General features: G+C 39.8%; 1 protein-coding gene across 1 annotated transcript in view; it reads left to right on the top strand.

The window, feature by feature from the left end:
• The window catches only part of MPPED2 (metallophosphoesterase domain containing 2), a 101,409-nt gene that overhangs the window by 53,242 nt on the left and 20,769 nt on the right, over window positions 1-27,398 (top strand). Inside the window, exon 3 of the mRNA XM_009961788.2 lies at window positions 979-1,204. Within this exon, the coding sequence (XP_009960090.1) occupies window positions 979-1,204 (226 nt within the window). The remainder of the gene's footprint in view (window positions 1-978; window positions 1,205-27,398) is intronic.

Genomic DNA, 27,398 nt, shown 5'->3' with positions numbered 1-27,398 from the left:
CCTAACTTCTATGAAGACGCCACAGTATGGGATGACATTTTTAAGGGAGCTCAGCACCCAGTATGTTTATTTGGAAGATCTGGCACTGGTTGTTGGTACCAAATACTTGAAAATCTGTCTCTGAACTCCAAAAATCTGGTTCCGTGTGCCTGATCCATGCCTCTTTGAAAATAGTTGCCCTGACTTGAGGTGATCAAGCCTGTACTCTTTATCTGTGACCCTCACAGTCAATGAATTGCCTGTTTCCTACTTGGTGTCTTCCTTGTTTGTTCATTTTCTTCTCTGTGTGTACGTATTACTGAAATGAGATACTACCATAAACTGAATTATAATGGTAAAGTGAAAGTCTGTTGGAAGTGAATTGAAGTTCTGAAGAACAGGCTAGGTCTGGAATAAAGGCCGCGTCTTGAACGCTTTGCGTTCTATGCAAATTAATCCAAATAACTGCATAATTTAAGAAACCACAGCACCAGCAGCCTAATTCAGTACCCGATGCCTGGTACCCTCATGACATACTTTTGAGGTGACCTGCATTCTCTGGGCTACCCACCCACTCAAGCGCTCGAGGTACCTCAGTGCAGGTCACTCTTGTGGATTAGGACTCAGGACTCCAGAGTGTGACCCAGTACCGTGACTTGAGCGTTAGGGGTCACATCTTGGGCTGATCTATGTCAGTGTGCCATCAGCTGAAGGCAAGGGAGCGGTGGCGGGTTGTGCCGCCTTTGGAGCTGGTTTGGTGCCTACCAGCTTGTTTTGTTTAATGCTTTTTGTTATGACGTTGCTTTCTGTGACATTACATTTTTAACACAGTTTCATTCAGTGGAAGAGAAGCGATATTAGTAACTTCTGCTCAACATGGAGATGCACACAGATCTTGGGTATTTCATTCTGTCACTGCTAGCTGTCTGCTTATTGTGCCGGCAATGCTGGTGTGGGAGGAAAATGTGCTAATTAAGTCCTCTTTTTTTGTTATTTCAGGAAACCTACCATATGAATATAAAATAGTGATTGCTGGGAATCATGAACTGACATTTGATAAGGAATTCATGGCAGACCTTGTTAAACAAGATTACTACCGCTTTCCCTCTGTGTCCAAATTGAAACCAGAGGACTTTGACAATGTTCAGTCACTCCTGACAAATAGCATTTACTTACAAGATTCCGAGATAACAGTTAAAGGATTCCGAATATACGGTGCCCCATGGTAAGTCTCAATTTAAACTTTCTTTGCCGTTTATTACTAGAACCACAGCAGGAATCGTTCCTGCTGAAAATGCATGAAGCCACTTTGTTGCATTGCCCTGCAGAAGAGTATTGAACTTAGCTGTGAACCACTGTGAAACAATTGCTACATTTTTCGTTGATAAATAGCCATGTGTGTGAAATACCAGAAAAAGAATTGTAATTATTTCTGTTCTGCCTGCTGAATGCACTTAAAAAAATGTGGACTCAATATCCACCGTGTGCGGGTGGATTAACTGCATGTATTAGGGAAGGAAGCTCCATTATATTGTATGCTATTTAGGTATTTATGTCTGCTGTGCTGCTAGATTAATATGGTAGCATTTAACACCCGCACAGCATAAGGTTCATGGCAGCAGGTGCTTTAAAGACTTATTTCTGATCAGTTCTACACATTGTTTTCTTTTGCTTGTAAAGTTGCGATAATGATTTCAAGCCAGTTTTGATCTCGTTCCACCCCTGTGCCACGGATATGCAGGAAAAATTGCTGTCCAGTTTTGTACTAAGGAGACTCTTCCTTGTCTTTTCTACGTGTTGTTTAATTGTGATGCCTGATACCTCTGTGTGGAGGCTTGGGTAGCACTTGTTTTAAATTCTCATGCCAACAACAGCCACAGTCCTTTGAGGCTCTACCAGAAATGTGAATGTCAGTGATGGTGAGAATCATTACACTACTTGGTGTTCTCTGTTGTCAGCTGAAGTGCTTAGGTGCTAGTTTGTGCACACCTGTAAGAAGGGTTTATTGTAAGCTTATAACTTACATTTTTGATGTCAGGCTTGCTTTAAAGGGGAAAGTAGGAGAGGGAGGGATGGCAGGGGTTGAACCAAAGAATGGGGCAAACCTATACAGATATTTGAAATTTTCCTCTTCATCTCGTCTCCGCTGACTGTTTACTTGGCCCGCAGGCCTGGGTGATTCATACAGCACCACATACGTGGATGCTTCTGACAACGATATTTTTTGTCATATACATACATTAGTGCTGGCTAGAAAACTGATCTAGCGTTGTATCTCACATTCTTGACTTAAGATACTAATTCTTTTAATTTAAGTCATAGCCTTTAGCTAGCAGTTTAAATCAATCTGACATTGCTTAGCTAAAAAACCCAAAACGCTAAATCCTGCAGTATCAGCTAATTGGGAAAGATGATCTTAATTCAGGTTAGGAATCATCTCTTAAAGACATTTCAAAGTAATTTCTTTAGTATAGCAGCATATAACACACAGAAGAAGACAGGGCACGTAAATGCCTTGGGCAGTGTGAGGTGGATTTGAGACAAGCTGCAAGGTGAGCAGCTGTGTGAGCTGGAGAGTTAGCTGCTAAGATTGTGTTCAGCTCCTTTCATATGTGTGTGTCAGACGCAGAGGACTTGTATTCTGCAGACAACCAATGACTGTGAAGTGTAGGCATCTTTCAGATTTATTTGGGGCAGATTTACCTGAACTCTGCTTACTGCAGAGCTGCTGGAGAGATCTGGAGCATGGAGAATCCAAGTCTGGGGAAGAGAGAGCTTGGCATTCTGAAATGGAGAACCAGGTGATATGCCTGTTTTACATTTATGGCAAAATGTAGCGGTTTTTTTTTCCCCTTTTGCATCCTGAATCCATAATGGCAATCTGTTATCCTTTTTTCTCCAGCTGGATTTAGAAGTTCTTTCATTTTGCAGATATATACATGGATTTAGAATGTTTGTTCTGAAATATTAAGGAATGCTACATCAAGGAACTGAGTTGTTTTTTTTTAACCGTAACAAGTGAGTAGCATATGTGTTCTGACCTAGTCATGGAAGACAAATCTTCATTATTTGTCCCTATAATCCATTGATAACTGGATTTTTCCAATTAGTGATCAACGAGAAATGAAGCTAGATTACTAGAAAGACATGCTGAGCTCCAGCCAAGTGCAGACTTCTCTCTCTTGAAGGGTGTTTCATTTGTGTTCAGCTGCGTAAAACACTTGTCAAAGCATGTTTTGAGCAACTGTTGATGTGGAGTTGAGGCTATCATTTTGAATACAGCTTTTTAGATTAGCTAGTCTGTGTGTTCAGAGTGTAGGGATGCGATGTCATCTTCTCTCTCTCTGTCTCTCATATTCCTGGAAAACATGAAAATTCAGCTAATTACCTGCATTTTAGTTGGTCTTTGAGAGGAAGAAAGAGTCACATCAGATACTAGAAAAATCTGTTCCAGTTCTGTTCTGTGCCTGGAAACAGATAGAGTGATCAGACAAGCCTATTAGCACTCCTTAAATTTTTTCTCCTTCCCCTCCAATCGCATCTCGCTCTACTACTATAAATCTTCAGATTACCCCAAAGGAAGGGGTTTTGTATGTATTTATGGCCTCCCTATCCCACTTAGTTTTGTCACAGGAGTGTAACACTGGTCATTAATCCAGAAGATGCTCCAACCCTAAAATTAGAAGTTGGCATGTTCAATTTATGTGTGTTTTTGTAAGTATTTCCAGAGGGAAAAAATTCTCATTTGCTGATAAAGCTACTGGTTTTAATTTAAAAAGAGGGATCAAACCAAGAATAACAGCTGTGATTCTGGAGGTTTCAGCCTGTCAGGGGTTTCTAAGAAGTAATTGGCAGAATACTGGGAAAACTGGCTAGAAGTCATCTATCTATTTAGAAAATGTAAATTGCCAACGCAGTGTAACTACAGAAAAGAAATATCAGTCCATATTCATTACATGTTATTACTCATGGTACATCTGAAAGCTTTCTAAAGACCTAAGAGAATTCAAGTAGTGCCTCCTAACTTACAATTTAGTAGAATTTGTATGTAGAAAATAACTTACAATACACGGGAGCATTCATGTGTATTTGCAATTGGAATGTGCGGTGGTGCATATCAACAGCCTCTAAGGAGCAGAAAATCTGAATTTAGCCTGATGGTTCTGAGAGTATTAAATGGCATTAGCTGGAGGGGAGTTGAAAACAAGAGTATCAGACCCTAAAAGAGAAAAGAGTAAGGGTGGGACACGAATCACGTTTGGACATCTGCTCATTTTCAGAGGTGAAGAATCTAACTGACATTTTCATGCCTTAAATAGGAAATTCTTGGACGTTTGAAGATGTTTGAAGGAGCAAAATGGCTGAAGATTTTCCCTTTGGTCTATAGCTAATAATCCACAGAATCATTTCCCTCCTTTCTCTTCCTTCTGACTTTGCCCTATGAACCTGGCTTGTTTGGTGGGGGAAAAAACTGATAATTTATACTTTTATGCAGTCAAAACTCTCAAAGATTCCAATGGAAACATTTTCTTCTTTGGAAATTTGAGATTGAGGCTACATATTGAATGGACAAAAAATTCAAAACGTAATGGATATATGAATTTTTAATACTTAAAACTCCCTTTGTGAAGTATACATAAGCGTAACTAATACTGATGTATCTGTAAAAGGGTAAGGAGAGACAGTGTTTTTACTGCAGCTTCGGGTGATGAATATGTATAAGTGAATACATGTAAGTTGTATTTAAATTCAAATGTTATTTTAAAATGTGTGTGGTTTTCTTAAATTTATTTGAAATTGTTCATCCATTCTAAGGACTTAATTTACTATAGTATGCTATAGACATTTGAACACAAATTTTCTAGCAATGTCTGTTTTCTAATGAAGCTTTAAAAGCGTTCAAACCACTAGAGAACTCCGGTTAACTGGAGCCAGAACTTGTTTAAGCCACGTTTTGACAGAAACAATTGTTCAGGGAGAATATTTTTCTCTGTTTTATTTTGTTGTGCTGTTCAGCTCTACAGGTAGCTTTTTTGGTTTGTTTGAAAGACAAAAAATAGTTGAAGTGCAAAAGTATTCTGAAAAACTTTGTGTGCCTGGAAATTTCTGGTAGTTAATTTAATGAATAATGGGGCCCTAGGCCTATTTATGGGTTTTAAATTCTGTTCTCTATTAAAAAGTCCTCAAAAAATGTCACAAGCCATAAGTATAAAATAATCTGATAAAGCGATCATTTACATTATTTTTAGCTGTTAAAATATATGGGCAAATTCCACCCCTGCCTAGCAGAATGAACAGTAAAACTGAAGATCCCAGACTTTCAGCATGCATATTTGTTTAGTTAACTACAGATAGATGACTCTTTTTGAGGGAAGAAAATGGTTAATGGAAAAGCTAATTCAACATAAATCAGTGCATTTTAATGTTTAATGGAGACAACTTTATGGAAATAACTGAAAAGCAGAAACATATAAGATTAAAATTGATTATTTAAATAATGACTGAAATCTGTGATTTGCATCAGTGTGATGAAAATCAATTCATCCTGAATGAAGCCGGGAATAAAGCTCTTCCCTTCTGACAGGAACAGCAGCATTGTTCTGCAGTATCCTGCACATTTGTCAAGTTGTAGCTTGTTCAGGTCTCAAGAACAGAAGCACAAAGCTGGCCTCCCAGTTGCTTTTAATGAATACTAGTGGGTTTTTCCTATGTCCAAGAATTTGATCTGTAGGGTGATCCAGAGGTCAAGAACAAACGGCTCACTATCGCTCACCTCTGCGAAGCCAAGGCTTTCATTTGCTTTTTTTAGTAACTCCAGAGGAAGTGCCTTAACTCTTTTTCAGAAGCAAAATTTTAATTGGCCTGGATAATGCGGCCTTAAGAAATTATGGACAGGTTCAGCCATCTCCTTTAAAAATAATGTTTCGTGCAATGGTTTTATTTTCTTTTTATTCCAGGGTAAATTTTTAGAGGTTTCGTCAAAGGATTTTGTATCAGTTCAAAATTATTTCTGTAGCTCTGTTTATTTCCCCGCTTCGTTTGCAATCATATTTTAATACAAATAGCTCTAAGTTAGTACCTCTCCCTTGTTCTGATCAGTGTTTTCAGACTTCGTGTTTACCCGGTCAGAAAAGCGTCAGATGTTGGGTTTTTTTCTTTTCAATTATAAGTTTTGTAATGCATCATGGATTTTGCTGACAGTCTTCAAGTTCTTGAAATAGCAAGCAAATTAACAGCAGATATTGAGCGTGAGGACTGGAAAACCAATTGGCAACTCACATGATGGGATTCAGATATACTGATGGGTTGGAATGGATCTCATTTCTTTTATTTTCATAGTCTTAGTTGGCAATTAGCTTGCACCTAAAAAAGGGGAAGAATAGAAATCGGACTACTCAGCAATAACAAAAATTCATCGCTATTTAGTGGCGAGGAAACCAGGGGGAGACTGGACAAGGCTGTTAGTGGTGTACCAGTCTTTCAGGAATTCTAGTGTTTATGCAATGGAAGTCAGCAACTGAGAAAAGTATTGGCAAAGACTGAAGTCTTCTGTCTGTGTGTTAAACAAACACACCGCCACTGTAGCGTGGTTGTGTTTAAAGGTGCAGGCTTCTGTTTCGTTTTTCTTGGCATTTGTCCTTCAGGTCTCTCGTTTTAGGATCGAAGAATGTATTCTTCCCGGTTTAGAATTGCAGTGGTTTGTTTACATTTTTTGCCTTATTGGGAATGTCACTGATTTTTCTTCAGTTCCCTTGATACCAGATTTGCTTCTAAGTAAAAAAGTTGTCCCATTTCCTTTTTAAAGCTTGCTTTCTTTCTTTTCTTTCTATTTCTTTCTTTCTATTTCTTTCTTTCTTTCAGTAATGGTAGAATGTTTAAATATGTTATCTCATAAGTAATTTTTAATACTGTGATGCTAACCTGCCCTAGGTAATTCTTTGGAAAGCTCTGCATCCTGGCACTAGGGCAGATCGTGAAGCCTTAACCTGTCCTTCAGGCTTGAAGTCAGCAGGAATAAGATCTTTAGAGTATTCATTACTAGTGTAACACACAAACTCTGTCTATTTGTGGTTGGAAGTCTAGCCCACTAAGAGAGACCTAAAATGGTGGCTCTTCTAACTCTTTGGAATCTTTCCTAGTGTGGAAACAGGGATTTGAACTCCTTCAGAGCAGTACCAAACTGATGATTGTGGGAATATGCTCTGCGTCTCTAATTCCTGCTCCATTTTCCTGGTGTTCAGTAGGTGCTGCACAAAAAAGCAAAGAGCCAGGATGAGCATGATCTGTGCTGTTGAGGGGCTAATTATTTATGGTGGTCTCCTCTGCATAGATTGAAGCGTGGTTTGCTCAACAACAAGGTCATTTTGATGTAAGGGTTGTACATACAAAATGCACAAGCTGTGCTTGTGTTTGTAGTTGTGCTTTGGTTTTGTGTTTTTTCGCTTGCCAGCTGTCCAGGAAAAACAAGCCTGGTTTCCTTTTGCTGAGCACTGGGATAACACAGCGGTCAATGTGGCATTCATGTACCCTGAGCAGGCTGAAAGCATTTGCACCCAGCGAGGAGTTGGGAAGAGTAGAGATTACCTAGAATACTACAAAACTGCAGTTTTCAACTTGGCTGCTACAGACTGCCTCCTGGGAGGAGGTCTGAACCCCCTCAGAGAATGGGAGCCGGGAAAAGAGGCGGGAAGGTGAGAGTTAACCCAAATGAGGAGATACACTGTTCCTTACAGGAATGGACTCGGTGCTGTGTGTTGATGCTTGCTTGAGCAAATTCTTCTGTGTGGCTTCTGCACTTCAGGACTCCTACTTTTCCATTTTCTTCTGCCTGTATGTGCACCATACCTCTTTGTGGTGGTCTAGTGCAGAAGGGAAGAAAGACAAAACTGAAAATACCATGCTGTTAAGGTTAACTGAAAAATTACTTCACTCAAGGACGACCACCTTCACAGTAGGGAAGTGGAGAAGTAAGAGAGGAGCTTGAGCTTTGACGAGCTGACATCAGAACGGATTTTGCATTGGACGGTGCTCTTCAAGCCCCGTTACTTTCTTTTCCTTCATTGCCCCTATACCCTAAGCGAGAAGAATTAGGGAGCTGCTGGATGCTTCGAGTGACAGGCAAAGAGGCTGCTGGAGGACGTGTGGGTGAGTGCAAGCCTGGGCCTGGCTGCTGGAGCACAGAGCGGGAGGAGGTTCAGGGCCCTTTGGAGGAGCTGGTGAGCCAGAGAAGCCAGGACTCCAGCAAGGAACTAAGTGGGAGATGAAGACTTTGCTGTAGGGGTAGGCAGAGGATGCAAGGGCTGTGTCACTGGAAGGGCAAGGCCCATCCAGCCCAGTGTACGTGAAGGTGTGTGTTCCCAGCAGGGTACTTAGATCCAAACAACACATCGGTGCGTTTGGTGGGGGGGTTATCAGCCGTGCTGTGGGTTTAAAAGCAGTGAATGCATGAATCGTTTCTAACTCGGGACTTGTGACCCTGAGTCAGAAGAGACGACATGGGCCCACACCTCCACAGTGCGATTGTCAACCCACACTGGAAAAGTGTAGCAACCCCCTCACTTCAACAAGGGACCTAAATGTGCCAAGTCTGGGACATGGGTAGTTTCACTGACTCAGTGAGATTCGTAATAAGCTTTGATTAAGTATATAATTATCAGCTACATGCAGATATACATATTAACAGCTTTGCTGAGTTAAGTTGTAACTGGAAAAATAGGGATACTTTCCAAGTGTCTTTAATGAATGAATGAGAATGGGTTGGAGGGGCGAGAGGGGAGAAGGTAGGTCTTGTCCCGTGTACTGTCAGGTGGGCGAACCAGGTGTAGCCTGCAGATGGTTTGCTTCATAGTTCATCTGTTCAGGACAAACGGGAAAAAATCTGGAAGAATTTACATTGCTTCGGGTAAAGCTGATGATAAAGCTACCATGATGTGATGGTGATAAAATGCAATAGAAATGGAAAAGAAATTATGTTTGAAAAACTGTATTTGGTTTTAATACAAAAGTAAGTCAAGTAGCAATTGACTAGATTTTGTTAGCTCCCGGTGAAGGATAAGATTTCTCATGACTGTCTTCAAGATGATTTGGGTCATATTTATCTAATACTTATCGATCAGAATGATAACTTTACCCTGACATGTGTATAAAATGCTTAAAGTAATTCACAGAGGCTGTGAAATAAAGCAAAAATTGCACAGGCATCTCAAATAAGAGAACACATCATGAATCTGAGCATAGACATAAAGGTCAAGAGTGACAGCTACATTCATCAGATTTTCATGAGAATCCATTCAGTAGAATAGATCTGGCACCTTATTTAAGAAGTGGTCAACACTCATGGATTCAGCTGAGAATCAATGAGACCACTGGGTATTTATAACCACCTCTAAAATGTTTAGGTGCTAGTCTATATTATGGTTTGTGTGCATCTAAAGTATGAGAGTTGCTGACATTTCTGACTCTACTAGTTAAATATCAAAATCTTAATATGGCTGAGAGCTGTGCTGTGTATGTGCACACAGAGAGAAGGCTTAGGCAGTGGTTTACAAGTAGGAAGATGTCAACAGCGTATCATTGTGCCTTCATAGATGTGGCTGAGTTGCATACACCCTTGAGTAAGTACAGAAGGCCTCACAAGCTGCGATGCCTTGCTACCTCCTCAGTTAATTTTGCACAGCCAGGGGCATTATTTTACGGCCTGCATGCACAGTGTACCTGGGAGAAAGTAATGGGAGCTACCCCCTGGTAATTCCGTTCTGTGTTCCTCTTTTTTAGCATTTTAGGTAAACACAGTGTTTTTTAATATGTGTGCTTAGCTGTTTGCCTTACATAGTGACATGCATGTCATGCTTGGAAACCCTGTGCCTGTGGCTACTTTGACAAAGGAAATAATGCTTCCTAGAAAATGAGTTCGTGATGATTTTAAATCATTTGACAAGTGTGTCATCGTATTCATTTTGCAAGTAATGTTGTGAGTACTTGAGTACGTATCTGCAGATCTGCCAACCTGTCTGTCCTTTGCTTCTGGAGGGCTCTCGCTTTCCATTTTGATGCTTCAGCAGCATTTGCTGGATGGGTAGGCTGACAATAAAGATGTGTGGTCTGGCTCTTCAAAAAGCCACTTCTGTGCATATGCGAATCAGTGTATCTTGCTGACAAAAGCTGGTATTTGCAGCTGCTAACGGAATTGCTCTCGTGAGTAAGGTTTACAGGTTTTGTACCCTGGGAATATACTTACGGATTGTGTATTGCCTCAAACTTTATACAAGAAGGAAGGATGAATCTTTCAGTCTCCTTTTCCTGGTGCAGATTTGAATGCGTCTTGTTTGCAAAACTGGAAATGTAATAAAAACAAGCAGCAAGCAAGGTGTTCTCTTTGACACCTCTCTCGGTGTTCCGTCTGGCCTGCTTGAGACACTTCCATGTCCTGCGTTACAGGAAGATGGAGGAGAAAGGCAAACTGAGTGCTAGTCTGAAAGCTGTAGTCCTAAAGTGCTCCCATTTTTAATGTGGGATGTCCCAATATTTTGTAATCTCCAGCGTTAACAGTACCTGATCTTGTTTTTTCAGTTCTTAGTAGGTTTATCTCCCTCTTCTGTTTGTGAATATAACACAGGTTTTGTATTTGTTGAGAAACCCAGAAAGTACCAGTTTAAGGAAGAATGTCTTCCATTGCCTAACCTGAGGATCTTTTCCATAAACTCCTAGATTTGTGAGGTTCAAGAATGACATTGCTTATGTTCTTGTGTGTATAGCGTTGGAAGAGGTTACAGCTTTTGGGAAAGCTTAAAAGATCTGAAAGTCCATCATTTTCCGTATGGTGTCTGTGTAGGGACTGCACATAGTTCCTGCATTCATTTCACAGGGATTTATTTGTAGGACTTTTCTCTGGCTGAGTGCCTTTCCTCATGTGGTGGCATTCTGCTCAGGGCCAGCAAAATCCACTGGCCAGGATGGCGCAGCAGAAGCAGCACACCTCCTCCCGGGGTCAGATGGGATATGTGGGATCTCTGCTGGGTCTTAGCATCTGCTACCGTATTGCAGTGGCAGCAGTGTTTTGAGTAACGGTCATTCATTACGTGCCAATATTGTGTTTGCTGATCCATGTATGTATAGTTCCTTGAAATTTTATAATCTTCTAATAGCAACAGAAATTTAAGTGGTACTTAAAGTGGAGATGAAAGTATGCTTTGTTTCAGAGAAGGATTTTGTTGTTTTGTAAATTTTGGAATTAAAATACAGATAAAATATTCAGAGATGCAGAGGCTGATCGTCCATCTGGAAGTGAGCTACTTTAGCACAGAGCAGCGAGACCTCGCTGTAAGGATGTGTCTTTAGCTGATAATTACTAGCAGTCAAACCACCTAGAGTGTACACCTTTTCTTATTTATATTCCAGCCCTGTAACCTTCCCTATTCTCTTGTGCCTTTGTTCTATTAATCTACAAAACAGGGCTTGACTTGTGATTAGTCCTTAGAGGTTGTTTCTATTAATCAGGCTGCAAAACAGGTCTACTTGGATGTTCTGTTGCAAGTGCTTAATGTTCTTTCCTCATCAGTCCGCAGCACAGAGCTGCTAGGGTTGTCTTAAATGGCAATGAAATCAGTGATGTGTCTGCTGCACTTTCTTTGTGTTTATGTCTTGATTGTGTTGCTGTAGGATGGGGAAAATAGAGAGAGGAAAATAATTGCAGTCCTATAGAAAATTGCCTAAGTTAGTGACATTTGTGGCTACATGTTGATAGAGAGCTAACCGGCAGCGGCAGGATGGATCCTGTCACAGCAGAGCTGCTTGTTAGGTGTATTTTGAATGAAAGCAACCTGCCCCATCTTTAAATGCAAGGATTAGAATCCGAGCTTTGATCACAAATAGGAGGCGAAGTTTCAAACTCTTACAGAGATTTAAAGATAAATCTATCCCCATAACATTCAGAGGATCATTTAAGATAGCGTGTATTTTTCTGCAGTACCTAGAAAGCCAGACAGATTTCTGCTGATGTATATAAACCAAAAAATAATGTAAGAGTTGGTGGAATATGAACAAAAAAAAACCCAAAGTGAACAGTCCTGTAACACTTCCATTAGAACTTACCGTAAAATGTGAACAATAAACAGGATATGTAGTGAGAAACTAATCCAGTTTCGTTATAGAAGATATTACTAACTATAAAAGTGTAATGATTTATGCTTCTAATTAAATACACTATTTCCTCCCTGTAGGAGGAAAGTATCTATTTTTAAAATGTATCAGAAGAAATAAACCAGACCCCTGGTTACTTTTTCTGTACTGTTGCTTTGGTGGTTTAGGCTTTTTTGGGAGGGTGGAGGTGTTTGTGGTTTTTTGTTTTGTTTTGTTTTAAGTTGTTGTTATGTTGATTATGTGTTTCTCTGCAAGCTCAATAAAGTCTGTCACTGAACTAAAGAACTTAGGCTGGCCCTGAGGCAGCCGGGTTTGTCTCAGCTGCTGTGCTTGCCTCTCGCTGTGTTCATGCCGTTTTTTCTGTTTTCCCACGGCACACACCTCAGTTTCTCTCGTGAACAAGTTTGGGGTTACCGACCTTTGCAAAACTGGCCCGGTAAAGTCCACACCTGAGTTCTTGTTGGCTACACTGAGAACTGGTCCCTTACGCGCTTCGTGCCATCATTTAACCGCTGATTTGAAAGGCTTCGTGCTGCCTCACCCCCAACTACACACCGCTTCATTAGGCAGTGGTTTGTCCAGTTTGACCTTTGATGGCCTAAAGAGCAGAGCCAAATGCCAGCGTGACACCTCTCTCCCTCGGCCGACGCGGGGCAGATGTCCTGCCTTCGCTTGTGCCTTCTCGCTGACCGGATCCTGACAGGAACAGCCGAGTGAGCGGCTGGCGCACACCCGAGTAACCTGCTGCACAGCGGCTGAGGAGAGGGCGTTCCCACATGGATCGTGCCTCGCAGATTCGTCGTGCCCGCTCTTTATTGTGTTGGTCGAGGAGGAGCTGGGATTCTGGGTTGTCGCCTTCTCCCTGCGGCAAACCTGAGGTGTTACAGAGAGCTAACCATTTGAAGGTGCCATGGGAAATAGCAAAGCTGTTTTTCGGAGGTTTGCAGACTGGTAACAACAGTCACGTAAACAAATTAGTAACAGTTTGTGCTGTCCAAGGTGATTTTTCTTTCCGATTCTAGACATCTTTGGATAATGCTGTTTCAAAGCCACCACTGTCAAATTTTACATATATTGTTCTTATTAGGAATTCAGAAGAAATAGGTCCCCTAATGTGGTATTCTCTAGTCCCCTTTTGGTAATTTCATTTTCACCAGCTATTTCTACTGGGTTTTTTTCTTCTTTCTTATTTTTTCCTCCCTCCTTATCATTTCCCCAATTATCAGATAAATCACTCTTGCCTGCATTGATTCATTTCGACCAGAGTCTGGAAGGCACAGAGAATCAAATTAACTAATATTTTACTTTTGCATGTGATTAATGCTAATGCTTACAAAGAAGAAAATACTTTACTGTGATTTAATTTTCATTCTCCAGTGATTTAATTTTGCAGAGGGTTGTCTCTCTGCTTATTGTCTCTTATGGCATCATTGAAGTTAGAGATGGAAAAGGCCTATTAAGTCACTGTGCCATCGCAGGATTGTCTCCTACACTGTACTTTTGGGTGTTTTGCCCAGTGTTAATGGATGAAGAAAAGGGAGTTTTAGTTAATTCCTGTGTAGGTTGTTGCTGAGTGTACTAGGTGTTACTAATGGGAACTAATATTCTGCTTATGTTCTTCCTATGTTCATTACACTTTAAAAACAAACCCAAGTTGTTCCATATTTGATGAGATGAGCCTAAAGGTTTCTTGTACTTTTTGTGATGTTTATATTCTTGTGCCTTTCAGGCCTGTGTCAATTACATTATATAGTCAGTCTTTATAATCCTTTCAGATTTTTCCTCTTTTGCTCTTTCTTATTTCTGGTGAGGACTTTTTATGTCCCTGGGTATGGATTTTTGGTTGGTTGGATGTGTGACTTTTTTTAAAAATTTTCACAAGAGGCTCAGAGCCAAACCCCGGTATTCTGCATGATGTCACTAACGTACTGTGGAGTGGAGACACTTGGCTAGTTGAAATACTGGTGTAGTATGGCAACCGTATGTTTCATCGCTTCTGCAGACAGTCCAGACTTGCGTCACACTGTCTTTTTCGTGTCTTGTGATACATCCATGTGTGTAGCCCAGATCATTTTATTCCTTTTCCCATTCATGTTGCAAGCTCATACATAATTTGCTGTCGGCTGCTGGCCTTAGGTCTTTTGTTTTAGCTTAATGGCTTTCGGGTTTCTTCCTCTCAGTGATTATTTACGTTTTTTAATTCTTCTCAGTTGTATTAGCATGCATTTTTTCAGAAGGAAATACATTTTCTTATTTCTCTTAGTGTTTCTAACCCCCTTTTGCATAATTTCTTTCCCCACTGTCATGTTTATCACACCTCTCACTACATAGAAATCTGTGAATTTAATTAATGTACTGTTCAGCCGTTCTTCCAGATCATTAATAAAGATGTTAAATAAAACTGATCCTAATACCAATCCCTGTGGCAATCCACTAGCACCTCCCTTGTTCTGCTGCAATCTATTTGTTTATAGCCCTTTAGCCACTATCCATCTGTGTGATAGACCTCACAGGCAAGCCAATTTTAGGTTTTTTAAAACGGGATTGTGTCGCATTTGGCAAAGTCGGGCATGATACAATCTACTATGTTGTTTTATTCTACTGACTTGACTGAATTTAATATATTTACAAAAATTAAATAGAGCTATGGTTTGGGGGCACTTGGAAATCTTAGCAGCTGAGTAGCTATAATTCTCCTTTCTTAGAGCAATTACAACTCCTCCACCCCCACCCACCCCCCACCCCAATTACACTGTAATTTTATTCTGTGCTGAATTTAGAATTACTAGGAGATAGTTCTCAGTATCACTCCTTAATTCACAGTGTACAGATCAGCACCACGTTTCTCACTGCTTCTCCAGGATCCGAGTTTGAAAACAAAAAGTACTCCAGATAGAATTCTTCTGTTAATATTTCAAGCTTTGAATTGTCTGTTGCTTGTTTGTCAACAGTCATTGTGGGCAGAGCTTTTTTACTACGTAATTTTATATATATTTGTGTATATACCTGTATGTGTCTATTTGAAATTTCATTCATCTGTTTGCAAAAGCAACAGTAAACTCTTGCCTTAATTTTTAAGTGCACACTTTCATCCTTGTGCAATTTCTAAGATTTATGTGTTTGCTTAAGATCACCGTGGGTTTAAGTGCTTTCTTGCTCCACAGCTTGGGGGTATATGTATCGTTTGGTTAGTAGCCCGCTGAATTTATATTTCATTCAAATTCAAAGATATTTTAAATTGCAATAGGGAAAAAAATTTTTCCATGACTTTTTCCATTTATATTGTGTGCATCTGTATGAACTTGAATAACAAGTTATGTCCTCAGCAGCTGGATAAAAACGATCTTGGGAAATTTCAGTTTCTGTTGTGTATGTTTGGCTTGATTTTAGAAGCTCCATGCAAAAGTTGATTTTTACATTATAAAGTGTAATGTGGAGAGTTTATTTGTTACAGCTTGGTTGGGGTGGCATGCTGTTCAAATCTCAACTGAATCGTCATAACCAGGAGAAGAAAAGGTATTAGAACGTGGGTCACAGTCCTGATGTACAACTGTGCTGATCCAGAGCTGTAGTAACAGAAAACCAGAGCACTTGTTATGACATTTTGGTTGGTTCGTGCTGCAGTCTGAACGAAGTGATCGCTCGTGGTGCGCATACATCCCTGACCGCTTTGAGCCAGAATTTCTGGTTTCTGCCTGCTGAAGAGGGCAACTTCTCCAGTGACACGAAGCAGTGAGATGCTGTATTACATTACTTTAAACACGGTGATTTTGATGTCACCCTGCAAGCATTTAAATCCCACTGAAATTGGGGAAGGGAAGGGAGGCTGGGAGACAGGTTAATCTCAGTTCCGCAATTGGTAATACTGGGTCTGAGCTCTGCCGTATTACCCATTAACACAGACTTCCTCCAAGTCAGACAGGTTCCTGATCCATTCCCCAGAGCATAAAATGGGGAGCATGTGCTGACTGCAGGAGGGACACAGTTACTTCTGCAGTTGTGCTCCAAATTTTGAACTGGGCAAGTTTATACTGGGTAAATGCTTTGCGTTTTGTTGCTCCAGTACTTTGGTTTGGGGGTGTGATTGAATTTTGATCTAGTGCTGAGTACACTAAGATGGGATTTACTGTCTTGTTGAACGATGACTTCCAGACAGAATTGTGAGTAAGATCTGCTACTAATGAATAGTGAGAGATGGGATGGCAGGTTTGGTGTGTATCTTTGTACTTCTGTAAACGTAAGGATGTCCCATGTGAATTAAAGTGCTCTCTGTAAGTGGCCATGATATATTTTCAAACAGTATTACTTAGCTGGTGTATGTTCTTAATGTGTTGAACCCTTGAGGAGAAATCCATTAAGAAGCTCCTTTACCCTCCCATCAGAAAGCCATGTGGTTCACGCTTATGCACGTACGTGAAAGGCAATTTCACATAGGTGGCTGCTTTGAAATAATTTTAATTGAGACGTATTTCAGAAAGATAAGCGGGTAAGAGTGCGATACAATAAATGCATTGGTTTCTTCAGGAGGCAAACTGGTGGGTCGTGGGTTCTCAGTGTAGAGGAGAGAGAGTGCTCTAGAAAGGTATCTGTAGTTGCGAGAGCTGGTCGCGTATGTGTATCAGAAATACCTTCAAAATTGACACTGGGCTAGTAGAAGAACACGTGTCTTCAAGGAGTTCTGGTTCTTAAATGACACTGTGCTGGTATGTGTCACAGTTTAATGATGTGACTATTTTTAATTATGGTATTTGGTCTGTATTAATTGCTGCAGAGTGTACTAATGGGTGGAACTGAGTTGGTAAAGTTTGTTTGCGGACTGCTAAGCAGGTGCTGCGTGTGCTGACTGTGCTTCCAGTCAGAGCGCCACGTGGATGCCAGAAGGATGGAGCATATGGGTGAGGGAACAGGAAAGGGGAGTCCCGGCTCCGACACTGTCTCACCATACAAGGAGCAGGAGGTCACTAGTTTCTTGGCCTTAATTTCCTCACCTACAAAATGAGCCTCATAATACTTATACGCTTTCCTCACTGCTTGCCATTTGGACAGTAGTTTCAGCACGTGAAGCACTGTCAAAAGGCCAAGTAACTTACTTTCAGCAAGATGATCCAGCAAGGTACTGAGCAGATGCAGACTTAACTTTCATGCACGATTTCAAAGGAGCCAGTGGGACTGTTTGCCTGCTTGAAGTTTGTGTACTTGCCTAAGTACTTGGCTGGATCTTGTACTGGAAAGCTAAGTAGGTGTCTGTTTTTTTGCGGGATAAGAAGGGGCGTATTTGAGATACCGTTGAAGTGGAATAGACAGCTGTGTTACTTGAAGCGGGAGCTGATAACGTGTGATTTTATGACACTTGAAGCCCTCTTCTCCAAAGAGAGGAAGGTTAATATAAGCTGTGTAGTGAGTTTACTTCCTGAAATTCTGTTTGCTATGGTAAATACATCGCTCATTAATAATTAGTTTAATAAAGATTTGAAGAATGCAGACAGGCTTCAGTCTGTACTGCAGTACAACGGAGTCAGGGAAAACCCTCCGAAATTGTTTGCTGGGAATGCTGTGCTCTCTCGTTGCTATCCAAACCCAGCAGCGGGCTGGCTAGCGCACCTTTACCTATTATAGAAACCCTTCCCTAGACTACGTCTCTACCCAAAGACCTGGGCAATCCCAGCCCTCCTCTCTCCACCCCAAACTCCAAGTCCAGCCCACTTGTTTTCCACAGAGCTGTCGGGATGTTGCTTATTTTTCCAGTAGACCTACCTTGGCACTGAGTATCTGTGGGGAAGACACTTCGATTTCAAAGGAATTTAGACCTTCATTTGAACTTGGGGGTGGGCCACACTTAAGCACCTGTGGGAAGGAATGCACCTTTGTACCTCAAAATAATACTAATATTAAATTCCTGCCTACTAATAACCACCTTCTGCTCCTTTATTTAAAATCAGACTAAAAGTAGAAGATTCAGTCTTCAATCAAAGGCACTTCCCAGGTATTTGAGAAGAGAGTCCTGTAGTCCAGGCGGTGAAAACTGACACGTCTTCTTACCTTTTATCAAAAGCGGTGTTGAAATGCAGGGCCTGTTATTGTATATTTATTCAGGCATCAATCACAATCAAGCCTCCTGCTAGTTCATCTGTAAGGGCATTGTAATCCTATTTTTATCAGTTCCTTCCTGTACAACAGACAGTTAAAATAGCATGAGTAGGGGTCAGAAATATCTTAATGGGTTCAGTTCCCAGAGATATCGGTGACCAGAGGAAGAGTTTTGCCGAAATTTCTTCCTGAGCTGATAAGATAGATAAACAGGGGCAAGGTGCAGAGCGAGGGCGCATGCTATGGGAAGTAGAGCTTTGGACGGCACCGTAAAGGAGCTGCAGAAAGATTAGGTAGACAGCATTATGGAAAAACCTCAGGAGCAGATGGAAAATAAATGTTACCGTTTTTCAAGTTACCCGTTTGTAAAAGAAAGTGTTTCGTTTTCTTCAGGGTGGGCAGGTTTACGTCTAAGTGACTTTTAAAATTAGCTTTACTCTTGTTTTTGCTGTTGTTGCTTAAAAATCTACAAGTGATATGTATATTTGAAGAAAGTCGTTTGTCACTGATTGGCAGTGTTTCGTTCTTGTTAACTTTGGATGGTATGCTACTGATCTACTTAAATAACAGCATAGCTTACTATACATGAGAGTAATTGCATTTTTATTTTACATTTTTACACTTAATTTTTTTCTGTTTATAAAGTGAATTATGCTTTTTAAACTCCTTTTTGGTCATTAATTCAAGCTGATTTTTGATGCAAATTGTTAGAAATAATTTATGAATTAACAGAGAATGGTTTAAAATTGTTCTCTTGCCAGAATAAAACTACCTTAAAACTTCTAAATGCGTGAAGAAAAAGTAAGGTCATTGAAGCAAATTTTATCTTACAAGACCAAGTATTACCTTTGTCTCAGTTTTTAAACTGATCTATTGTTCCTGGTCAAGCTAGTCTTTCAAGATTGCAGAGATAATGGACCTACTCTTTCATACTTAGTTTTTATTCATAAATGGCAGGTGGTACCTTTGCTTTTCCGATTCCCAGTTTCTTTTCTTTTATTTTTTATTTTTAACCAAAGATTAATATGAACTACGCTTAAGGGCTAAAGTAAAAAATACATTATCTTCTCCAAAAGCAGAAACTAATCCTGTAAAAAATCTTTTTCAGGAAACTGTGATTCTGAGAGCTTATGTGAGGACTTCTGCCAGTTCAGTGGCTTGACTTTTAACTTCAGGAGCCATTAAAGACTGCTTATCTTTTAGGATATTAACGGTTTTAATATATTATTGTAAGTGTAGCCTTTGTGTGGGTAGTTACAGATTGAGGGTAAATGTTAAAAATAATTAGCTGTCCAAAACAGTAATAGCGTACTTAATATAAACTAGAATTCATTATGTAAAAACTCAAAATAAAAATCCATGTTAATTAAATCCGAAATGTAAGTTTGTCTCCCCACCACCATTTATTGTTTGAATCTTAATAATTTCTGCGGCAAGTCTGTGTTAAACTGGCTGAAGAGAACAGAGAAGCCACATGTGAAACTACTTTTCTACTTGGTAGTCTTTTTTTTCCTCCCCTGTTGTGCTAGGGGTTGCAGCTGCTTATGACACTTGGTTTTGTGTTTAGTTACACAATATGAGAAGGTTATGCTAACAATATGCTGAAGATTTTGAATGGCATTCCACGTGTTTCTATTTTAATTTTAGTTGTTAATTATTCTAATTGTGTATTGCAAAATACCCTTTCCCGTGGATCCTTATTTAAAATAAATTGCTCAAGAAAGCAGCCAACCAGTGAAGTAAAAAATATTTTGGGTGACTGAATGCCTTTTGTGAGCAATAAAAGAGTGAAGGCGTCAGCGTTCTTCTATCATGAACAGTGAAAGCTAGCAACAAAGAATAAGAAGCCGTCCCACTCATTACAAGCTAAAACTGCATCCATTGTAAGCTAAACTTCAGTATTTGTCTGCTTCTGGGGTGGTGTGATGCTTTCTGGAACACACCTAATGCGAATTGAGATGAACCTGATGAACTCGTGTACGGCTGCAGCTTCTGGAAAGCTGTAGTGCTCTTCACAAAGTCTGGAGAAGCTCACGGGGATGGGTGGTGCGTTTGCTGAGGGCTTCAGTCCATCAGGCCTGGTGGCAAGCAAGCGCTGCAGGCAGGTCTTCTCCAGGGATCTCTTTCAGATTTTCTTGTTTGCCTTTTTTGTTTCTGTAATGGAAGTTCCTTGTGTTCTCAGCCTACCTGTCGAAAGCACTGGGCTTTCATACAGAAGTATCATGCTGAATTGTGCATTAGAAAGCTTAGGTGACCATACTTTTGTAGCAGCTGATCTTACAACATCAGCAGTTAGGTATTACTGTTTGAGGAATAAGCTTTAGTTGAAGAAGAAATTCTGCACAGGTACAATAATCTAGGTTTTCCTTTTGTTGCTGTTTTTAACTATCCATTCAAGAAGTTAGTCATTTCTGGAGGCATGGTACATAAGTTAATTGAAAAGTGTATCTGACTTGTTTTTCCGCTAAAAAGGTAAACATTGGTGTGAGCAAAGGATGTTATTCTAGTTGGAATAAGTAGTGGGGGCAGAGGGGGTTGTGGCTTTCATTATCACAGCTTTCATGTAATACTTCTGATTGTAATTGTACTGCACTTTCCTCTCACCCCACTCTGATGTCTGTATTTCAGGTGCATTTGTTTCACTCCAGCAAAAGCTGACAAGAAAGGGCAAACTTGGCAAAGTTATAGAAACCACTCCGTCTTGATACTCTGTTTCAGAAACTACATTTTTTCATTAGTGTGGTGATTTGTTAAAGCAGCTGCCCTCGGGGTAGACGAGCCACACAGGGAGCTCCCCAGGCTCTAAGCAGAAGATCCATCTCACACTGCTGCTCTGTGGCTCCCGGTCAGATACGCTACACTTCTAACTGTCCAGGGTTGGAAAGGTGCTGGTAAAACTTGAAGCAAAGAAGTTTGCAGACTGTGGTTTCTATGCTTGATTTCTCAAATATGCGATGAGGTTGCTGAAAGTCAGCAGAGGAGCCCATCTGCAAATTTTGGTGTGAAAAATTTCGTTATAAGCACCTCCCCTGAATGTGTGTCGGTAACTGTGTGTGTTTCTGGAAAGATGATCTTAACTTCTCTTCCCACTTTGTCACTGTCTTTTCACCATTCATATCTCTCTTTTAAATTTTGTTCTATGGGGTTTTTATATCGATAATCATTAACATGCCTCTTACCTTTGTGTAGAATTTTGCTAGTTCTAAAGGTGGTGCTTTGTAAGCAAGGCATGATCCAGAGCTCACTTCATCTTTCCATTGACTTCAGTAAGCATTTGGTCCCATCCTTCTGGTTCTACCTTCATGGATTTCCAACGTTTTAGTATCATTATCATTAATGAAATCTGTTTTGCAATAACTCTGCAGTAAGTGTCTTGCCAGTAGTCACATGGAATTAAATTTTGATAGTTTCAACCAATGGCCAAACTTCTCATTTCAGTGGGAGATGAAGTTTCAGTCACTGTCAATGACTCTCAAATCTGGGATGAGAAGACAGAGGGCTATTGTTCCCTCCAAGACAGACAGGGACTCATTCTGTTTTGATATATTTTGTGGTCAAGCAGGAGTTACGGTATAAACCTTGCATTGTATGTCTGATATTCTCCAGCTAAAATAAGACGTTATAGTTGTAGAGGCTTTGGTAAACATACGTTTAAAGGTTAAATGATAGATTATACAACATAGAAAATGGCAAATCGTATTTACCTATGTGCATACATAGCTCTTGTAAGACAGCAGACTGACCAGAGTGGCTTTGGACAAGAAAATTGATTGCAGTGGCTGTGCAATATTGATATAGCAAAGAGAAGTGTGTCTGGATTTTAACAGGACTGGACTAACAGATTGCAGTGATTTTCAACCTGCTAGTGCCAAAGGAGGCTTTTTTTGGTTCTGATTTTGGTACCACATTATAAAACATGGCATTTATTATAAATAAATCTACTGTAGTCATCATAATGAACTATCAAATAATTATCTCTGATAGTTACCCTATGTGAACTGGTTTTCATAATTTAATATCTTTAAATATGCTAAAAAAGTATATCTGTTTCCATGAATAGTGTGAGCAAAAGGCCCTGATAATTAAGTCATTTTCTCTTTGGGAAGAATAGAATTACCATCTAAAATATTTATAGGAAATATCTCACTGACCATATAATGTATCCAGTCTAGTTTCAAATCACCATTTCCTATAGCTTAAGTTCAACAGAAGTTAAAATATCTTTGCATAACATGAGTAGAAGTTAAAAGTGTTATTAGTCTCTGTTTTATCATGAAATTCTATTGTCAAGGATAAAATTCCCAAGTGTACCAAGCCAGGGGGGTGGGAACAACACTGAAAAAGAGGCACCAGATTTTCAGAGAAAGAAAGAATAATAAAAAAGTCTGATTAGTGTAGTTCAGGGTAGAAGTGCAGAAAAGCTGAGAGGAAGACTAAGATAACTAGGAGTTTTGATGCTGAGCTAGCAAAATTGGCATAGTTCAACTGAGAATCTGTTTTCCAAATCCATGCGGAAAGCACTCAGTCGTAAAAGCGTCTTCAGCATCTGCAGAAAGGCTGCGTCAGTTCTTCAGAAAACTCACTGGGTGCATTTTTAGGACCTAGATAACTTTCTGACTGTGGTCCTCTTGAGTCTGATCCAAAGCTTATTGAAGCCAATAGGATTTTTTTCACTGATCTCAGTAGGCTTTAAATTATGTGCTTGATCCTGAAGTTCTTAGACAACAGATGAGAAAAATTTAAATACTGTACTTGGAATTCTGCCTGATTAAGGACTGCAGATTTACATTATGAAATACAGCATACAGGCTCGACTGTATCTCCATCTTGATGCCAGCTTTGGCATCTAAATAGCTTAGAAAAATATACTGAAGTCTCCAGGCCTGTAAGAATTTGAAAAAGACTTTTGCTTTATGCTTGCAAAGAGTCCTGCATTGCAGCTATAGTCTGAAAAGTTACGTGAGTGCTGCATTTTCCAGAGTGTAGATGTTTTCCAATATTTCACTGTATTATTTTAAGAACTTCCTTACATTAAGCAGGTATCAGTTCATTATGGAGATAGAAATAAAAGATTAGGGATGAAAGTTAGCTCCCTCTGAAATCAGTAGCATCGGCTCCTCAGTACTGTAAAAAAATTAAAGGATTTAATTTCAAAGGTTGGTTCAGAAGACAAAAGCCTTTCCAATAAAAGGTGTGGCCAATATAGTTTCATACTAGAGGACTAAATAAATAGAGGACCCTTATAATTCCAGCTGCTTTTCAGCTGTACTGTTACTTGGTGAGGATATAAACAGTATATTTGAACAGTATGTGAAATTCTTCCAAATTTCTTAGAAACTATTAAAACTTTCACTAAATAATTTTAATTCTAAAAAGAAAATGGTTTTGATTTGTGCTTGTGTGTGATGCAGCCCAATGCTACCGTGCTTTAGAAAGGCAGATGGAAAGGACAAGGGAAAGCATCTAATCCACACACCACCTTTATAATAACCCTATTTATAATGTGGGCTGAAGATGGAGAGCTTTTTAAGTTAAATTGTGTGGACTTGAAAGCATCAATGCTGAATATTTTATGTGAAGCTTGTCAAGGGCCCTTACTAAAATAGCTTAAAAGCAGTATCACAGTTGCCTTCTTATAAGCGTTGCACACTTTCAAAGAAGAAACATGCTGAAGGGTTTTCAATATTGCCAGAACTTGGTGGATGTATTTTTTTAGGTGTCAGATTTTATGTGCTGTATATATGCATGCACACTCATGTGAACAAACACCTTTCTCAACACATTTTTGCAGAAGCTTTTATTTTATATAATGCATGATGTTCCCTAAGGTATAGTAATTCCTTTGTCGTAATTTTTTGGGTCTGGAGGTTTGATGCGGGTTTTTTTGTATTTAAAAGCTGAGAGTTGAAGCCAAGCAAGAGTTCCTCAGCATCCTGTTTTAGTTAAAGGGGGTTCAAAGCAGAACCTGCAATCCATCCCGGCTGCTTTAAACATCAGCCCATGGACGAGTTGTATCCTTTGCAAGGGCTTGTCTCCCTCCATTGCCTATAAAGGAGCCCAGGAAACTAGCTTGTACCAAACATTTGACTTTTGAATGCCTAAATTTAGCTGACAAGGACTCTAGTATTAATAGACTTGCATTCCCTGTACCTCATAATAACAGGTCATATTTGTTCCTGCTGCACTGTAAGAAATAAAACTACAGCAGGGATAAAGTTACCTCAGTAAGGATATTGTGACAGTGATTTAGGCATTGAAAAGTGTTAAGCACTGTGGGAAACTCGTTCCTGATGACAGCCAGGTATAGCTTGTATTTTAAACATTTGCTAATTCATCTATCTGAATACAAGCTGCAGTTAAGCAATTAGACATTGAAACAGAAAGTTGAATACTGTTCTCTCTTTTAAAAATTCATATTTACAGGCAGAAGTCGAACTGCTGTAACATTTGGTGAACAAAGTTTGGGAACGACTTTTATGTTTTGATATGCAAGTATGTCAAACTAACATGCTAAATCATGCTCATTTTCTATTGATTATGGAAAATACAGAAAATGTTTTGATTATAGTTGCATAGCATGTTATACAGGGTATCTTGTTCGTATATATATATATATATGAAAAATATATGGAATATGTTATGTATAGGTGTGTGTGCATGCATAGAGTTACCTTGTCTGTAGGGGATGGTGAGGTGATTCCTCTAGTTTTTTGTTTGGTTTTTAAAGGGTATTTAATTCATTTGTCCTGAATGAGGAGGACTTTGAGGAAGTTTTTAACCACTGGCATACTGAATAGACTGAAGTCACCATCGGCAGTCTTCTGATTCCCTTCCCCCTTGTTTCTCCCAGCCGTAGCAAAGGAACGGTAAGCTAAGGAAATGGCTCGGGCTGTGGTTCTCCTGGGGCCGGGTAATCTCCTGCGTCCCTGGAAGAGGAGGGTTTCAGATGCATCCCACTATTAAGCTCTGAAAATATATCCCCAAAATGTGGTATATCTCAGTCACGGAAGATTCTAGTCATTTGGGGCCTCAGTTGTGTACTGTTAAAGAAAATAGCTGTATAGAGCTACAGCGGTGCAGAACCCTATTTTTACCCTACCTCTACTACTCAAAAGTTTGTTTCCTAATGCTTATAAGAGAGACCCTGATGACCTCTGGGGTTTTTTACACAGAAGGTATTGTGATGGTCAAAATGATTTCTTCTGAGGGTAAAGGGAGGTGAAGGCTGAGTAACAGCTTGTATCAGAGAATGGATGGCAGCAGGGCCTTATAAAGAGGGTAGAATGTGAAGTTTTAGAGTAGATGTTGCTAATAGAAATGCACCTTTTCATATCTTCTGCGCTCTCAGAAGCAAAGCAATATCAAAGAGCAGAACAGCAAGAGATGACTTACTGAAAAATAAATCATGGGTGAAATTCTGAACATTGACTGCAATGAGACCAGCATTTCACACGCATTGGTATGGGTGCTGGATGTTTCTAGCTGGAGGTTGCTGCATACAAATGCTCGCTGCTCCATTTTTTAGTGTTGCTCAGAGGGAGTCGTTGCCGTGAGTGGCAATTCTTCCTGTGTTATTGAGGTGAGGTGAACGGGATTGTTTTTCAGAGTGAGGAGTTACTCAAATGGAAGAGAGAGAGTAAGCAATATTTAGGGGTTAATTGGTAATGTAAACCCATCTATTTCTCTCCTAGCAGTTACCAGTTCTATGACATGAGCAAGCCTATATAAAGAAGTTGGCTTTTAAAGGCAGAAGATTATTTCATTACAGCAAGAAAAAGAAATTTAGAAAAGAGAAGCCCAAGTTCAGAGTTTCATCTTTAAGTTGTCCTTGGAACAGTTCATTGCAGTTAATAGAAATACTCACATAAGTTAGGGTAATGATAAATGTTACCATGGTCTTCTCCGCACTGTCACTGAAAGGAAGTCTTTGCAGATTCTGAAATCTGAGCGAGCAGGAGGCATCATCTCTTCAGCAAAAGTTTTCTGAACGATGTTTCCTTTTATCTTTTTATCAATACTGTCCAAGCCTCAGTCTGTTAATCCACATAAATATGTATTATGGCCACATGGCCCAATCTTCTGTATTGCAGGGGTTTTATTGCTGTCGGTCTCTCACTGACCTTAGTGAGAAATAACCCGTGGTGGTAAAGATTTGGCCTTTAGTGGTGTTTTCTAATAATGAGTGTATGTGTATACATACATAGATGCATACAGAGCTTTCTTAACCCATGCTCTATATTTCAACCGGCATGGAGTCACATTGCAGAGCTTATCCCTGTTACCACTGATACCTGGGAGTGCACCAGGAGCCACGGACAAAAGTAAATTTTCACATTTGCCAGGCATGGTTCGTTGGAGAAACCAGGTCTGTTGCTTTCTTATGCCTTTGCTCATCTGTCATTGTGGCAATACATAGTGACATTTCAAACTGCTAGCATGGAAATAAGATAAAAAGTGTTTGGGACAACGGGGAAATTTCATTTAGACAGAATGTCAGACCCTAGTCTCCAGTTAAAATACCGTAGGTTTACTATGTCCAGCTTTGCGATATCATTTGAAGTGAAATTGAATCTGAGGCCAGCCATGAACAGGAAAGCAGTTGAGCCTGTTCAGTTTTAGTTTGTCGTACAATTCTGGTACTCCTGATCTCCGTTCCTCGCAAAATTAAGTTACAATGGCTGACCGTTTATAAAGGTGTTTTGAAAGCATATTTCGCACAGAGATGTCCTTTAATTCCTTGCATTGCCTTGAAGTTTGAAAAGTTTGTTAAGTTTCTAAAAACCTTGTTCTGGCCCTCATTGTTCTTGTGGATCGGGTTCATGCTGGCTAGCAGTTATTTTGCTTTGCACAGTAACCTAACACTGATATTTCAGGACAAATAGGCACCAGCATGGCTCCTGAATGGGTGAGTTACATGTATTCATAAGCTGTTCCATTCATTTCTCTGACATGGAAAAAAGGGTAGGGCTGCTTTCATCCTGCTGCCAACCCTTTTATCTCTAAAGAATCAAATTTCAGGAAACCTTTCTGCCCAGGTCAAAATTTCAAAGGGATCCTGTAATATTTAAAAAGTTCAGCATCTTAATTCTCATAATTTTAAGGGGAATGTTTCTTTTCCCACTGAGAAAACAAAACAAACCAGCCCCCCCAAACAAAACAAACCAATGAAAAAACCTAAAGCGAAACACAGGTTT

This window comes from Leptosomus discolor, chromosome 12, assembly GCF_034619465.1.
Source record: "Leptosomus discolor isolate bLepDis1 chromosome 12, bLepDis1.hap2, whole genome shotgun sequence".
NCBI lineage: Eukaryota > Metazoa > Chordata > Aves > Leptosomiformes > Leptosomidae > Leptosomus > Leptosomus discolor.
The sequence above is the reverse complement of the archived record's forward strand: the minus strand, read 5'-3'. Positions and strand labels throughout refer to the sequence as shown.